This window comes from Microcebus murinus, chromosome 12 (assembly GCF_040939455.1).
Source record: "Microcebus murinus isolate Inina chromosome 12, M.murinus_Inina_mat1.0, whole genome shotgun sequence".
NCBI classification, from domain to species: Eukaryota; Metazoa; Chordata; class Mammalia; order Primates; family Cheirogaleidae; genus Microcebus; species Microcebus murinus.
The window spans coordinates 40,473,296-40,491,649 of NC_134115.1; the positions used below are offsets into that span (position 1 = coordinate 40,473,296).

General features: G+C 34.5%; 1 protein-coding gene across 11 annotated transcripts in view; it reads right to left on the reverse strand.

The window, feature by feature from the left end:
* Positions 1-3,247: 3,247 nt before the first annotated feature.
* The window catches only part of MPDZ (multiple PDZ domain crumbs cell polarity complex component), a 169,558-nt gene continuing 154,451 nt past the window's right edge, over positions 3,248-18,354 (reverse strand). For all 11 annotated transcript variants that reach the window (XM_012769621.3, XM_012769617.3, XM_012769616.3 and 8 more), the window contains 7 exons: positions 17,616-17,706; positions 16,666-16,709; positions 15,689-15,811; positions 13,935-14,039; positions 13,240-13,352; positions 12,246-12,369; positions 3,248-10,396 (listed from right to left, as the gene is read on the reverse strand). In XM_012769621.3, the coding sequence (XP_012625075.2) occupies positions 10,250-10,396; positions 12,246-12,369; positions 13,240-13,352; positions 13,935-14,039; positions 15,689-15,811; positions 16,666-16,709; positions 17,616-17,706 (747 nt within the window). In that variant the 3' untranslated portion in view covers positions 3,248-10,249. The remainder of the gene's footprint in view (positions 10,397-12,245; positions 12,370-13,239; positions 13,353-13,934; positions 14,040-15,688; positions 15,812-16,665; positions 16,710-17,615; positions 17,707-18,354) is intronic.

Consider the following 18,354-nt stretch of genomic DNA (forward strand, 5'->3'; position numbering starts at 1 on the left):
AGAGAGGCAAGGAATCATTCTACAGTCCTGAACAAGAGTGAAGATAATCAGACAAAAAGCACAATGGAATTGCAAGGGAACTGCTATAATGAGAGTGTGAACAAAATATCGTGAATACAAATAATTTTACCTTTATGCAGGGAGAGGGTAGTGTGGTGAGGAAAGGAGGGGAGGTAAGGGAAGATACCACTGAGGATGCCTTTTTTGCTACTGAACTTCTAATAAATCATTTGTTTCTAGAAAACATTCATGGTCTAAAGTGATCCTGCAGTATACAGATTTAAAAAAATTACTTCTCAGACTGAAGAGCACTCCAGTGATCAACTCAGAAATAAAATTTATCGCCTTGTGAGTTTTGTTGTTGTTGTTGTACTTTATTTTGATTACACCTCAAGCCAAATCTACATTAGAAAAATACTTGTGAGATTGGGCCAATTTATTTAATAACTTAATCCAGAAAACTAATTTCATCTGGAATATCTAGGTTTTGGCTTGACTTCACTTCTCCATCTCATGCCATCTGTTATGATGCTTCCCAAGAGACTTCGGATGTTTCATAAAGGACAGAGGAAATACTCTTATCCTTGCATGATACTGAACAGTACCACGGGATTGGACTGTGCTGGTTACCGTTAATATTAACCTAAGGTAAAAGTCAAGGAGATAAACATGGACTAAGTGCTAATTTCTTATGAAGATTTGTTTGTCCAATAGATGCTGCATCCACTTTGGAAAGGAGGTTTGATCAAATGAGATATACATCACACATTTTCTTCTTAATATAAAGACTACGTTAGTTGATTGACAAGCAGTCTTAATTGACTGAGGTTAATCTAGAAAGGTTAAAATCACATTGGCACCATTACTTAGATCCCACATCTTGGTAATGTCTACAGAAAAAAGCAGTAGTTTCTTTCTGACCTTCATACACTGGAGACTTTATACATTTTTTTCCTACTTCCTCAGTGTGTGAAAAATATCCATAACTTACAACCAATCTCTTATTCACATTTTCCCAAGCTTAATAGTTATAAAAAATATTTGGAAAGAAGTAAAAGAAACAGAACATGCAAAGTAGCATTGGCCCCCATTTGCAGTATATTTAGTTGCCTTTTCCTTATTTGTCTGAGTCTGTCCCAAAATAATTCTATCATTCACTTATAGTTGTTAATTCACATTGTTTAGCAAACATTTATGAAGCTGAGTAATTGTATGCAATATGTAAGATTTTATAAATTTTGCCTTTGATCCAAAAATTAGAATTATAAAATTGAACTGCCCTTTTGTTTTCTACTGACTCTGAGCAAGTCCACATTTAATTTTCAAACTGGCAGAAATCTTATCAGAATAGACTTGAGGCTAAGAATCTTCCCCATTCCTCTCAACTAATTTCTATCTTTTTCTTCAATTCCTTCCTTATTTTCTTTCTTCCCTCCTTCCCTCATCCTTCCTTTTCATTTCTGAACAAAACTCTTGTGTTAATATTGTTTCCAGTATAGTAACAGAGTTCATAATGTGGACAAAACAATATACTGCAACAATGTTATAAAATGTGTATGTCCAAGATACAATGATGATAAAAATGATGGGAAGTTTATGTTGGGTTGGGTGAAGGCTTGTTCTTTAATGGATCTATTGTGGATTCCAAAAAAGTTATATACCACCTCATACTTTCAGGAAATTGCAGGATATATATTCTTAATATTGTATCAGTAGAAAGGTTTCATTTCTAGGGCTATAAAATAGGGAAATGATAGAATGCATGTTTAGACAATATCTTGGTCAATATGGTAACTTTTAATCAAGATAGCTATAAATGGTGGCTGAGCTAATCTATAATAACAATGGCCAATGCTTTATAGTGTGTTAAAAACTTTCACATCCTTTACATATTTTACTTTCAAAACCCTGGGGGAGAAGCTATTATCCCCATGAAGAAATAGGTTTACAGAAACTAAATGTCTGATTATTTACTCTAATTCCATTTTTCCCCCTTCAAGTTTGGAACATTTTCCACAATTCCATTAAAAATTTTTACCAACTTAAGTTTCTTATCACTCCAGTATTCAGAATCCCCATACATAAAGTTATATTAACTTTTTTCTAGGAAATTTTCTTTTTCATTTTAAAGTTAAAGAATAGGTAAGTATATCACATACAAAAAAAAATATGGTCCATGGCTCATAAAAGAGAACTTAGCAAAGATTTTCACACTTCAGAATTTCCCATCACAACTTGGACATGAACACATCTATCCATAAATGAGCACTTTCACACAGGTGGCTATATGCATATATTCTTTTGGATCTCAATTCTTTAATGTTTAAAAGTGTTTCTTGGCTCTTTGCTATCTTTCAATATTTGAAATGTATGATTTCTTTTATAAATGTCCATGAAACATTTTACTAGCAAGTGGGGAATGAGACTGGCTTATAAACTTACCTCATCCAACACGCAAACCTAGAAACGAGGCTTATGTGTACTAGTTGTCTGCTTTCCAGTTCAGAGGGGCACCACCCAAAGAAAAAGCATGCTATGATATCCCAAATAGAACCTTCTATTCTCCCACCCCTGACCTAAATTTTAAACAGTATGAACTTAGACAGCCAGGTCTTCATAGACCATGAGGCTTATTTTATGGTCAAATGTGATCATCACTTGGAAGAAAACCTTTTTAGGAAAAAAATTATTTTCTTGACTGCTTAAAACAATTTTAAAAATTAACCACTAGAAATACAAAATTTCACCTCACATTTCCCCAATGTATTTAGTATCAACTATTCAAGAAATAATATGGAAGAAAAGAAGTATTTGTGAATTAGATCTCATCAACTTCCTTCTAGAAAATGGTTTAGATTATCAAACTAATTTCTTCTTTTCCCCTCCTTTTAAAGAGAGATTATGTCTAAAATAGGGAGGAATTTGAATCCACTTATTCTAATTAATTTAATACACAGGACTGGGGAGGAAGGATTATGTGAGTGATGGATACTGTGCAATTTCCCATTCCTTTTAAAGCTAGATATTTGGCTTATTATGCAAGCACTGGGGCTTTGACTGATGATAAAACCTCTCATTAGGTTTAAATAACTCCCATCCAAAATATCTCTTACTTAAAATTTTAAGGAGTGGCACATTCACTTCACCAACAAGAACTTGTAATTCTCAATTCTCCTGAATCATTATTGTTTTAGCTTCCCTTTCTAGCAGAAATTACAAGGAAATCTCTAGAATGAGAAAATAGGAAGGCATTTTATATGTTTATTTTCGCATATAAATTAATAGAAGTGAAAGAACATACCATTGTAGATGAGCCCCCCACTCAATTCCACTAGAAAGACTATCATGGCTCTGAAGTTACACTGAGTTTTGTCATATTAACAATGTTTCTACCATGTATTAGGAGCTACCATGTGCATTTGATATTAATAGTGCCGTGAGAAAGATGTTATTATTCCCATTTTACAGACAAAGGAGGCAGAGGCTCAGAGAAGTCAGCTGGCTTCTAGCCAGGAGCCACACCAGGTTAGGAACTCAGGGCCTTGAGATCCAGAGGCCTAAGACCTTCACACTACCCTTCAGAGAAATCTATTGATACAATTCCGTCCATGTTATACATTTATCAGCTATGATTTACATTAAATGCAAGAGTAAGGCAGGCACAGTGGGGGATGAGACACTGGTTATTCTGTTACATGAATACCTGTAATGTACAGAAAGGGAAAGCTTTAATAAACAATCAACTACTGAATAGAAGAAATAATAATCAAGTACCTATAAATAAATGTGAATGAGTGGGATAGAAATAATTCTCATAGTTTTAGTTACCAACATATTTTTATTTAAAGATTAAATAAATTACATAGTAAAAGATGAAGAAATTATCTGTTCCTTAGTCTAAAAACCACTTGTTCTTGCCAATGAGCCAGCATCCTTTATTATAAACACCTGACACCAGATTGCCTATTTTGATGAAAACTGTGTCTGAAAAGAAGTCATATTTTACTTATCCTTTATTTTTAAAATGTTGGTAACAAATATTTATCTGATTATTTAAAAAAGGATTGGTATGTATAATAAATAATATCAAAAAGATCTTAAAGGCTGGGGGCGGTGGCTCACGCCTGTAATCCTAGCACTCTGGGAGGCCGAGGCGGGCATATTGCTTGAGGTCAGGAGTTCCAAACCAGCCTGAGCAAGAGTGAGACCCTATCTCTACTATAAATAGAAATAAATTAATTGGCCAACTAATATATATAGAAAAAATTAGCCAGGCATGGTGGCGCATGCTTGTAGTCCCAGTTACTCGGGAGGCTGAGGCAAAAGGATTGCTTGAACCTAGGAGTTTGAGGTTGCTGTGAGCGAGGCTGACGCCACAGAACTCACTCTAGCCTGGGCAACAAAATGAAGCTAAAGTATAAAAGTTGCTGGTTGTACTTTTAACTGCATAGGTACCAATTATAACAAAATGAGGTTCAAGGGAATTCACATTCCTTAAATGAAGAGAAATCATAGTTTCACAAAGCTCAGTCACATTTCTGAAATATCTGTAGCAAAACGTATTATGTGTTACAATTATAGCAAAATATTTTCTAGGGAAGCTACTTCTTCCAAAATTGAACAAGTTTATAAATATCTGAGCAATGATTAACCAATCCAATTTATACCTAAAGGAGTCAAATCAATTTTTTTTTTTAGGATTATACTACTAAATTATTCTTTTTAACTCACATACAGTAAGTAAAAATGTGAACTTACATTTAAGTACTTCCTTGCTGGTTTGAGAATAATCTTTTTCTAAAGGGATTGACAGACATTTATTTTAATAGTCACAGAAAGTATAAAGCCAACTATAAAAATATTTTTTAAAAAATCAGGTATTATATTTAATTATCTCATTTAACTCATAGAATTGCATTTTTCCCCTTAAAAATAGGTACGTTAGGCTTTGGTTTTTGTTTGTTTTTTGCTTTACTCAAACTTTTCTGGAGCCAGTGAATGAACATATTTTATACTCAGTTGAGATTTTTATCAGTACACTTAAAGGCAGCAGGGTGCATAATTAGGTATGCCTGCCATCTGTATGGCCCTCCAGGTGCAAAAGGCATTAGCTTTATTTAATATTACCACAACATTAATTTTACTCCATTAATTTATGTCATCTGTCCTTTATTTCAAACTTAGATTGCCAAACTAAAGCACTGGACATGATGACCCAGTTCTGATTTTAGTGAAAGCCTTATACTATAAACAAAATCTTAAGCAACCTCCCTAGCTAAGAATATTCTTAAGAACAGACTGGCTTTCACATCATAAAAAAAAAAAAAAGGAGTCCTACAAACAAAACCTTCCTCATTTTGGTATAACAGAGTTTTTTCTAAAGAGGGAACACATCACAGTATCATGATTTTAGGTGGCACTGACAAGGCATTAACAAATATTAAATCACATCATGAGAACCGTATGAAAATACCTTTCAGTTCCTCTAAGTCCAGGAAAGAGTCTCCATTGATTTGCTGACACCATTCTAACATCTGCAATTCTCCCTTTCTAACAAAGAGAGAAAGCCTCAAATTTAGACCCTTGATAGACAACAGTATCTTGGTAGAATTTATGAGTTTTTGCTCATAGTTATTTTGTATTTATGGCAAATGATATTGGTTCCCAACTAAAGTCATGAGACATAATTTCTTTTAAACACATTTAAGTTAAAAAATTAGTCAACAATAAAGAAAAATATTTAGTCATTATAGTACAGTTATATGAAGCTATGGGAAGCATCATGAAGGTTGTATATAAAACAACCGAAATTTTGGAAAGTTTGGCATAAATTCCTTTGCATCCAAATTCAGAAGAAACACACAATTACACAAAAATGAAAAGTGAAAGCTATTTAAAGAAAGCATTGAATTTATATAACTCTGTCTTATAGGATAAGTGCAACTACTACTACCATTTCTTAATAGCTTATTCTGTCCCTAGTATTAATACTTTACATATAGTTACCTCATTTTATTTTCTAAAACAAGGTAAATCTTAAGTTTTACTGAATGGAATAAAGTACCTTTAGGTTTAATGAAGTTTAGGGGAGTGGAACCTTGAACGCTAAATATCTCAAGGTGGGCTCAGGTGAAAAAAAATCATAATTTCTAGTAATCATAATTTCTATTTTCAATAAGAAAATAAATAAGAAGAAAAAGTATGTTTTCCAAGGGTAATTGTGTTTGTTTCTGAAAATATGCACGTAAGGAGGAGGCGAGTAGGGAAAGAAAGGATCACATTCACACAACTTTCTCAAAAAATGTCCAGGTTAAGCGAACAAGTTGAAGCTTCCTCCTAGAAGCTGCCTAAGGCAGTCTTTTGATGATACCGTACTTTTGGAAACTTCAAGAAACATTTTCAGTGAGACAATTCTGAGATCATTTCCATAGATTTGTCTCCAGCTTGACAGAATACCTCTCAAGGGCCTACTATTGAACTTTCAGTATTTGACTAAGAATTCAAATCCTTAGACAAATAATTTTCTTTCTAATTCACACAGAAATAAAAAATACAGAGTAGTTGTTTTTTTGAGGAAAAAGAAGCTGCAATGTCAAGCATACAAGAATCACTTCAAGAACATTTGCTTTCCCTGGTTTTCATACTCTTTTATTTAGAAATTTTCTTGATGCCAACAATTTTTTTCCTCTTGAGGTAACGGAGGCCAATCTTGCCTTACAAATAACTTTTAAACGTTAATTCCTAGCAGACAAGGTTGAGGAACATCTTTGTAAAAATCAAATGCATTCCAGAATATCTGTCACTGACATGAAACAACCCACCAGGGCTGCTGAAAGCGAGTGATGATAGTTTTGACATTCCCACACCTAGACATAAAACAAAAAAAGGCCTATTTACTCTCGTCTCCCCGAAGACATCCTTTCAACTTCTCCATTCTCTCAGAGATCTGAAGAGGGACGCTAAATCATCACTGCATGACACTCTCAGACAATAAACTAACTGACCGACTCCAAGGCGGCTTAGTGCAGCATATTTTAGAGCAGGGCAGAGCTTCTTTTGCTTCTTCATATCTGTCAAAATCTGCTTTATTGAGATTCACAAAATGAACAACCAAAAACCCACCATTCTTCCTTTTTCTTATCTTTTGTGAATTTTAATCTTTTTATGCTTCCAATTCCATCACTGTCCTAATGTACGGATTCCACTGACTTGCTACACCTCAGTCCTACTCGAGCTGCTATGTATCAGTGAGCGCTGAAATGAAATGCTGTATTATTATTATCCTTTTGGAGTGGTGATGAAGAACACTAGGAATCTATGGTATTCTCCAGTTTGGTTTAATCGAATAAGTAATTATTTATAGAACCTATTATGGGCAATCCACTGTCTTGAGTAGTAAATGGCATTAACACAATAATATTCAAGGCTTTATTTAAACTCTGCTCGAGCACTTTCTTCCTTCACTGCAGAAAACTCTTATACTTCCACAAAAGAATAAGACAGGAAGCATAAGCCTTTGTTACTTATCTCCAATGCTGATGAATCTATATTTTTTCCTCTCAAACTTTACCTTCTGTCCTTCCTCCCCTCCCTCTTTCATGTGCTTTGACTTTGTTAATTTATAGCAATTCATAGAATCTCTCCTATTAGCCAGGCACAATGCCAGTAGCTCAGGATATAAAAACATTTAAGATACTGTGTTAGTTTTCCAGGGCTTCTGTAACAAAGTACCACAGACTACATGGCTTAAAATAAAAATTTATTCTCTCACAGTTCTGGAGGCCAGAAGTCTGAAATCAAGGTGTCAGCAAAGCCAACCTCCCTAGGAAGGGTCTAGGGAGGCTTCCTTGCCTCTCTAGCTTCTGAGGCACCAGGGATTCCTTAGCTTGTTTCTTTGCCTCTGTCTTCATGTGGTCTTCTTCCCCTGTGTCTGTGTCTTCACATGGACTTATAAGGAAACCAGTCGTAGCACAGAGCACACCCTAATCCAGTATGACCTTAACTAATTACATCTGCAAAGACTATTTCCAAAGGTCACATTCTGAGGTTCCAGGTGGACATGAATTCTAGGGGGACATCATTTAAGCTAGTGCAGACACCCACTGGGCTATACTTACTGGGAGTATGTCCGCATATTACTTGAACTTCAATTCAGCTGGTTGACTTTCTCCCATATAGTCTGGTATAGAGTGTCCTCCATAAAAATCCTTGCTTGTTCAAACTCACAAAATAGGTCAATTCACTTCTAGCAGCCTACTATGAAATAATCCTGGCATACCTTCATGATGGAGATCCATTAAATGATGGCTAAGAAGCTAAATGTATCTCACTGGGATAGTAAAATAAATTTTGTTACATCAAGTATCTCAATTTACAGTGGTTTAGGAGAATATCTCCCAAATTGTGGCAATATGTAGTTATGTCTATTTATTTTGGATAACTAAGGATCATAGAATTCTTATATTTTAGAGCTAACTAGGAACTTACAGATAAAATAGCCTATCACTTTACAGATGAGAGTATTAAAGGGATGTGCTAATTTGGTACAAAACTAGTAGAACAAAGTTTCCTCAATTCCTTGCTTAGTGTTCAAATCAGTCTTTTCATGTTTAATATAAATAATTTTCATTTTAATTTTTCCACCTGAATACACTTTAGCTCTTGACTACCTCAAAGGACAACTTGTAATATTACTGCATCAATAGCATCCCAGAAAAACATAGAAATGCAGGATACGTCTCTTCCTACAATGTAATCTTCTTCAGATCCATGAGAAGTCTATGAATCTTTAGTGTTAGAAAAAATTGTGTAGGTAAAAAGTATTGAGCTTTTCATAATGATGTGGTCCAAAATTTCTCTAATTATAACTATGGACACCGTATGTGCAGTTAGACATGACAAAAACCAATTTTAAGTTGTAAATCTCGAACAATATAATAGAACTTTCTCGCAGCTAAAAAGAACAAAAAAAATACGCCTGCTTCTTTATTTGTGCACCACTGAGACTTCTTATTTATTCACTTTAATTCTGCATTTACACAAAAATGCTGTAATAAAATATCTGTACACTACTTCTGTTACAAATATAGATAATATTTAAAGTGACTTTATATATTCTAATGTAGGAGTTTCACGCTCTAAAATGGGAATGAACACATGATAATTCCTCACCAGTTGTCTCAATAAACAGCTCCATCTGTTTCCCTTAGTCTTAAACTATTGTATTATAAGATGTTAATATAAGGCAATGAAGTGAAGTTATATTAATCCCCTTAATTTTTCTATCAATTTACTAGTGGCATACAACCAAAATAATTACTAACACATTGCTTTTTTCTGTCAGTAAGATTAATACTAATTGAAAACCAATTGCACAGCACACTAACACAGTTTTAGTGTTGTATCAGTTGGACTAAAAGATTCTGGGATCCTTCTATGTTCCTCCAAGGTTAGCACAGTTGCTTTCTAGAAATACCACAATCAACATGGGGTAGCATCACCATTTTTCTTATAGCAACATGAAAATATTTTATCACAAGTCAAAAAATGAAAGAGAACAATGAGATGTACACTAAGTATGATTTCTTCACAAACTTTGGTGATGTTGCTTCTTATAGTTCCTATTTACTCAATCGTAGAAACCAATTTTAGCAGGAAAAATATATGAGCACATTAGAGATGGGGAGATGCAATTTTTTACTATATTGTATTCAAAATTTTAAAATACTGAGAATATTTTTAAGATTAGAAAAAAATTCTTTTTTCTTTTTTAGTTTGGGGTGGAGAGAGGAGTTACATTGCCAAATTTAGGCATTTTTATAAAACTGAGATTTTCTTCTTTATCTTATATTTTCATTTTTCACCCTAATTTACTGAAGACATTTCTCTTTGATACATTTTATAATTACTTTTCTTTCTACTAACCAGCTTAGCACATAATAATTTTTGCCCATGTGACTACAAAATGTTAGATATCTTCACAAAGAAAAACCAGATTTACCTATGCAAATATCCCTTCTCTTTGAGTTTGAGTTCACAAAATGCAAGAGGAAAGGAAAAATGATGTTAGGTTGTCAGTAAGAAAATCATTTTCACATGAGAAAAACAAACTTAAATGTTATTTTCACCCTATGGTTTTGAAGACTACCAATGAACACAGTGCAAGAAAGGTTATCCACAAGTCCAGTTCTGTTCACTTTACAGCAGTCAGTGAGAGAAGGGTTGAGCTGGCTCAATTCTGGCAGCTGATTCAGGAGAGAACCATCAGAGTGACAGTGCCTTTTGTCCGCTTAAGGATGGCAACAGCTTCTTCGTGGGTTACCCCTTCTAGACTTTGCCCATTGACAGCAATAATCTGATCGCCCCTTTTTAGACGCCCATCTTCTGAGGCTGCTCCCTGCAATGATAAAGTAGACTTGTTTACTACTCAAAAGATGCTGCCTCAAAGCTGCATCACAGAAAAAGATCTAAACACGAATGTAAATTGCTCTGCATGCACACACACATTGCTCCTGGTGCTCCACGGGTGCTCTACAGCCATTAAGCAATGATGAACATACACAAAGGAGGCCTTTCTCCTAAATGGTTTTAGCACTGAGATTCCAATTGGAGAGAGAATTCGGCAGTCAATAGATTAGTTGGATGGCTTTTTGGCTGTTCAGCACAGCAGTTGGTGGGAACTCAAATTAATAAAGAGTATTTGGGAATTTGCCTAGTAGGACTGATTTAATAGAATCCAGGATTTTCCATCCTACTGTAAAGATGCCCTACAGAAAGAAGACAGAGGATTAGGTAGGAACAAAAGCAGTTTTACAGGACAAGGACAGGAGGACTATAAAACTCAAAGGTTTGTAGAAGCATAAAGCCCACCTCAGGTTGAGGAGGGCAAGATAAAGCACAAGTCCTGAATCTAAAACCCACTCTAATTCTAACATTTTCTGTGGTTTTGAAAAGGCTGCTCAAACTCTCTTGATTCTAACTTCCCAAGGGTAGATGGATTCTTCATACTTCTTATAGGCCTTAAATGATTAAGATTAAACACAGACATTGTCGTTTGAAAAAGAATCCCATCTTAAGGCATGCTTATAGAAGACAATTATGCAATTAAATATAAAATTAAAGATATGGAAAAGTTAATGAGGAATCCATAATGATGAAATTCTTAAAATATGTTCTAACTAGCATGCCTTAAATAAATTGTTCCCAGGATGAGGAAAAGGACTGTATGACTCTTCTATTCACTGGCAAATGCTGTTTATATTTTTGGACATACCAATAGCTTTAAAAAAAATCTCATAAATTAAGCCTATAACTAGTTGTAGGAATAGCATTTTAAATTGGTTAAAAAATATTTTTTTCCAAAATAATAGAATGAAATGTCCACAAATTAAAGGGTCATCTTGCTAATCTAAAGCCCCTATAGCAAACCTTTAAACAGGTTTGATGTAACTTTTGTTTCTTTATCCTGTAAAATTTTGAGTTTCTGGATTTTCCTTTATAGGAAATTTTATCCAATTTTGTAGCTCCTGAAAAAATGTCTTAGTAGCATATTAATAATTATATGGGTTTAAATTATTTTAATAGCTTTAGCAATATTTCAATATCTTTATTATTATTCTAAATATTCTTAAGATAGAACAAGTTATGATATGATTACAACTATATTCAAATGGCTTTTTTTAAAAAATCAAATCCCTTGATTGCAAATAGCTGATTTATTATAGATGACAGGGCTGCTGGATATTCTTCAAATTTTTTAGTTGTCACTTTTCTATTTTAGAAATGAAATTAAATGTGTAAAATAAATGCTTATTAATTTGCATGTGTAGTTTATGTACTTTTCTGTATCTATTTTATACTTTGCAACAATAACAAAAAACAAACATAAATGCCAGTGTTCTACAGCATACATATATAACATGTCCAAGTTTCAAAAGTCAACATTTGTAATTTGTTTTCAAAGGAAAAGAATAGGCTTTTATAACCAAAGTTCATTAATATTTTTATGTATATTGTCAAGAGTTTCCATGTAGTTTCAATTTAAGCCCATTTTTCTTTAAACATAACTATGCCTCAAAATTGTACAAAAATATTTAATGACCTATTCCTGTAGGGAGTTTTGAAAGAAAATGATCAACTGTTAACCATTTGGCATTACCTCGGGCCATAAACTAATAAGCCAGATGCTGACCACTATTAATGAATGTTTAGAGGGGGAAGAGGGTGGTTAAAATTTGCAAGCTTACCTTTGCAAACACTGTTTTAACATAAATGGGTAAGTCTCCATGAGGGCTGCCATATCCTCCTACTATACTGAAGCCTAAGCCATCTGGTCCTCGGTCTAGTGTAATAGACTTACACTGAGGAGGTCTATAGTAAAGGGAAAAAAAAATAAGTTATGGGTTTTTACAAAATATTACTATATATCTCTGTGAATGTGTAAGGTATGGATTATCTGACATGCACCTAGAGCTAGCATAATTCTCTACATTACTGACAGTGAGTATATTTTGGGTATTTTTGGGATGCTTAAATTGTCAGTGCATGCTGTGCTCCGTATTTTAAATTTACATAATCTAATGAAATCCTACTTAACACCCTAATTCTATTACTCATTTACAGTTCTCTTAGACTAACATATTCATGGCATGCTCTCATTGCACAGAGAAGCTCATTCTTTTTCCAGTTATTTAAAGTGAGAGGACTAAAGTTCAGAGGACTATAATGGAATAAGTTGTAGATATCAGTACTACCAAGCTCAGAAAGAAAAATCAATTACAAGCAATGTAAAAGTTGCATCAAATTATTTAAAAATTCTAACGTGCCTCTTCTCTTGTGTCTATTTTTCAATGCTATTGTATTCAAGTGCTGTTACCTAATACTGTCAATTTTTTTCACTCTGAAGGATAATATGTTAAATGAGTAGGTAATGCTGGGAATTTTAAAAGGGTAGATTTGACTAGCACCATCAAGACTAAAATGTGCCCTCAAAATGTAGGAAAGCATGCATATCTATCTATCTATATAGATATCTATCTCTTGTTTTATCTTTGATTAGCTAAATCCATGCCATAATTATTTAACAGTTTAGAAGCACTTGATTTTTGCATTTCATACCTCATATCTCCTATTATTTTACCTTTTTGTGTTTGCTAGGAACGTGGGACAAAGAATGCAACCGTCAGGAAGGTCTGATTCATAGGTGACATATGACATACCAACTATAATATATGAGCTCACCCTAAATCATCCTGAAATATACTGCTTGATGTCAGCCCAGTGAAAGAAAGACTCGAACTGGCAGGCTCTTGCTGATGACCTGTGACCACACTCACATCTCCTCCAGCAACCACCTGCACCAGGCAGAAGTATAAAGAGAAAAAACACGTGTTCATGTGGCTAGGGAGACACCAGTAATTTTTCTTCAAAAAGAACATTTGGATTAAAATGTGCATTTTACTGTCCATTTAATCATTTCTGTTAACATAAAATACAACCAAAAAGAAACAAATTTTACAAGGTCCAGAGGCCTCTTAAACGATCCTGACAGTAAAAACATTCAAATTTAATTCTACAAAGTTCTTTGATGCTTTTAAAAACATAGTCTCATATATAATCATTTCTAAAAGATCTTTAGAATACAAGCTACTCACTCACATCAACTACAATTCTAGTAATTAATAATTTACTGCTAAGGCCCTATATTTTTCCCCCTTAGATACAAAGTATGAAACAATGAATGCATCAGGATAAAATGTTACAGAATATGTTTCATATGTACTTTCTTGGAGCTTGTAATTTGATCATATATGTTCAAGAGAAGTATTATATTAAATATTAGCAGAAGATTTAATCATTTTTACTGCTTTAACATTGAAGCTCATGTGTCCTCAAGCTACTTATATTCTGAATAGTGCTTGGGATAGAAATCTTACCTGCATTTCAATGGAGCCAGATGCATTTTTCAGTAGGTTAACTGCTTGAGTGTGGGTCATCCCCTCAGTGGATGTGCCACAGATAGTGACAATCCTATCTCCAACCTGTAAGGGAGAGAAAGAAACAGCCATCTGCTAAAGCACTCACAGAGACTGGGACTTTGAGATCTGAGAAATCGTTTCATTCTCTACCTTCCATATCACATATATACTGATATAGCCATTGAAATATAACTAAGAAGACTATCAAAATTCCAACAATTCCAAGAAGCAGCAACCTCAAAATGAAGCAGCACATAAAAGTTGAGTTCTCTAGTCTCTAGGGCAGGGGGAAGGGACAAGGAGAAAGTTACTCTTCCCTTTTCTTCATTTCTCTTGGCTAAGATATAACTTCCTATTAAAGAAATAAAATATCACTATCATTTGGAAACTAGAACTCCTCTGGATGTTATTGATATAATCATTTTTATGTGACTCTAAGTCAGAAGTTGAAAAAGTAAGGCCCACAGGCCAAATTTGGCCCATTGTCTGTTTTGGTTAATAAAGTTTGGTTGGAAGACAAGCCATGCTTATTTGGCTGCTTTCATAGGGCAGAGTTGAGTAGCTGCAACAGAGACTCCTTTGTCCCATGAAGCCTAAGATATTCACTACCTGTTTTTACAGAAAAGTTTGCTGACCCCTGTGCCATCCGTACAATCAGTTTTTTAAGTGTCAGCCATAAATTTAGATATCAAAGGAGGCTGAATCATTCTAAATTTACAGACTATTTAAACTAAGATGTGGTTATGTTCTGAGACCCAGTTTGTGGCAATGAGGGCATAGAGATTTTACACTGGAGAGACTGAGTTGTTTTCATGGAGTATTCACACGATTTTAGAGCTGGACAGCTAGCATAAGTTCCATCGTAGTATTCTACGTTTGGATAATCCTTAAACTTTGAAGCAAGTTTTGTATAGTTTTCCATTTTAAGTCATGTTTACATTAAACTTCTGCAAAATGTATAATCCAATGCAAATAAATAATACTTTTCACTTTAATAAAGTTAGATCGGCATTTAAACCAATAAAATATATAAGAAAAGTTTCACTTCCTATTGGTGTTCTGAAAATACTCTGTTCTCTTTTAACTTGTTTCACAGCGTTTCAAACAGGTAAAAAGAAATACATTAAGAAGTAACTATAAATCTTCCATTTTCATTTAGCTGCAAATTTGCATTCAACAGCATCATTTTCTCCTTTCTTTTAATATTTTTTATCTTTCATTCAATGCAATCCCTGCTGTGGCTGGATTACCTCATTTAAAAGCAGGGCCGGGCGCGGTGGCTCACGCCTGTAATCCTAGCACTCTGGGAGGCCGAGGCGGGCGGATTGCTCAAGGTCAGGAGTTCGAAACCAGCCTGAGCAAGAGCAAGACCTCGTCTCTACTATAAATAAAAAATAAATTAATTGGCCAACTAATATACATAGAAAAAAATTAGCCGGGCATGGTGGCGCATGCCTGTAGTCCCAGCTACTAGGGGAGGCTGAGGCAGGAGGATCACTTGAGCCCAGGAGTTTGAGGTTGCTGTGAGCTACGCTGATGCCACGGCACTCACTCTAGCCTGGGCAACAAAGTGAGACTCTGTCTCAAAAAAAAAAAAAAAAAGCAGATACAGACATTAAAACTGCCCTGAAACAGGTGGTCAAATTCAAAGGTTTTATAAGAAAACTTTTGCTACACTTGCTGGGACTACTAAGGTTGTTAGTAAAACTTACTCGGAGTTTTTGGGTCTGAGCTGCAACTCCATTTGGGTGCATCATTGCAATAAATATTGGAACGTCACCAAGTGGGCTGCCCACTCCTCCAGCAATGCTGATTCCCAACGAGTCGGTAAGCCCCTGCGGTGGGACAGATATAAATTTTGGTCAAAGTGATATTTTTAATTGACCTTTTGTTTATTCTTTGGCACAATGTTCTATAGCCAACTCTGATCTTCTAGGTGTGAGGGTGGAAAACTGCATTATTTTATTTGACACAGATTCTTAGTATGGCTTAGGAAAATAAGCATCTACTCAGGAATTAAAAGAAATCAAGATATGCTAAATGGAAATCATGTTGTGGGACTGATGAAAAGCAGGGAAACTCGTGAAGTGCAAAGACCACAAATTTTGGAATCAGACAGACCTGTGTTCAAAGCCAGGGAGTCACACTTACAAATGCTGGGACCTAGAACAAGTCTGCTCCTCTCAATAAATCACTATATCTTCATTTATAGAATGGAGATAACAGTGCCTCTCACAGAGAGCTGCAGTGAATATTAAATGGCATGCTGATGATATGACATGTCCGTGAGAGTGCTCAGCACACAGGGAAGGCTCAATAAATCGCAACTGCTGTTATTCCCTCTCTTGTGCGTGGCTGCCAGGGGAATCTGCTTCACAAGAACTATGAAGTGTCTGTGGAAGGGAAGGGCTTGCTTATCAGTACGAGAAGTGAAAGGCATGGTACCATTTTGTGTAGGGTCAGGTTGATGCCACTCTCAGCAATACAGAAGATGCAAACAATGATTTTTCAAATGAAGTACTATGGTCAGGAAATTCAGTAATGACTGCATTGTGTTATTTCCACTATATATGATATATATTTTTTCCAGATGAGTACTTTAAAATAGTAAGACAGTTAACAGGAAAATACATACAAAGATGTTTCTGAAGATACCAGAGTTTACATTGTTTTCTTTCCCGTAAATTACCTTTTTTATTTCGACTGTTCTTAATCCTTGTATTTCAGATGCCACTATAAAGGCAAAAAAGACAAAATATGGTTATTACAGCACCTTTTATATTCATTAAAATGTTAGTCAATACATGGTAGTTGAATGGGACTAAATGGGATACTGTCATTTTTTTTTTTTGAAAGGAGGTGCTCATGCTCAAAGTTGCTAGTACATATGATTAGATCTGTCTCACACATGAGCTCTTTATTTCTCCAGCTGGAAAAATGCACATACCATCCCATTTCTTCCTTCTCAGTTTAAGCACTGATTATATAACTGTAAAATTCACTTTGCATGAGTCAAGGGAAGAATGTGCTTTGGATAGAAAGACACATGTGCATGGCTGAGAAGAATAAAACCATGCATGCATAAGAAAATTCATGGACTTAAGTGCCTAAATTTCTAGAATATTAGTCACACTGCAAACAGAGATCGCCATATGGTTAGTTTCTTCAATTTGAATAACTCTCAACGATTGCATCAAGCCAGAAAATCCTCTGCATCATGATTTTATATAATTAAAACATAGGAGGATCTTATCAATTTTCTAGAATTTTTACAATCTTCACAGAAAAAGAAGACTTCACTTAATGGTATCTTCTGATTTATTAGTGTTACATTAAACAGAGAAAGGAATGAAATCAAATACACCAATCTGCTTAGTAGGAAAAAAACTAAAGGATCCTGATTATAATGCTTGAAGTGTAAACATCTTGCAGGGTAAACATCAAATGGGAAAAGTTGCCATAAGCACAGCTTCATGTAGTTCAGATTTTTTGCCAATACACATTTTTTGTACCAATATTAGGATATGGGATGATGTGGGGAGAAGGAGAACTCAGAGGTAAACAAGAAAAAAAAAATTAATGTTGACAGCCAAAATTTAAACCAGTAAAATCATGCTTAAAATATTGAACCAATCTTACGTGCATTCTTCTTTGAGCTACTTTCCAGTGACTCAGATGTACTGGATCCAGAGAGTGGAAAAGTGAAAGATGATAGGCTACCTTCACTCACCTACAAATATACAACAAATATTTCAGGAGCAATAATATTCCCTAGATATCACTTATTTCAGAATTCATTTGTTTTAGTGCATCTAGAGATAAATACCTGTTAAGCAACTGTGGTATTTGATAATTTGAAGGACGATTTAAACATAGTTTTTATGTACTTTTTTAAAGAAAGAATTTGCCTAGTGATATGAATAAATTGAAGCTAAAAGGGTAGATGAAAGTGATTCCAACTTACCTAAAATTTTAGTGGATTTTCATAATCTCATTGGAGTTAATCCTCTCTAAATTTAAACAACTGATGTTGAATGAAGTCTAAGACTTTTTTTAAAACCTGCAGAATTAGGATCAGTCAATAGGAAACTAATGGTGGTAATTAAGGAAGTTAGTAAGGGGTCTTTAAGGATAGATTGATGAAAAATGGGTTTCTGTCAGAAGACAAGATTGAGGAGAGGGGCTTGCCAAGAAATTTTAACTATTTAATATCATATTTTCATACATGGTGCTGAGCACCTACAGTTTACCTATATGAGATTTTTCATTTGAATATTGATTGATGTTTGTTATAAAATACTTTAAAATATGTTATCTTGATAGACTTTACATATACCAAGCAGTTAACTTTAGAGATTATGAAAAAAGAATCACACCA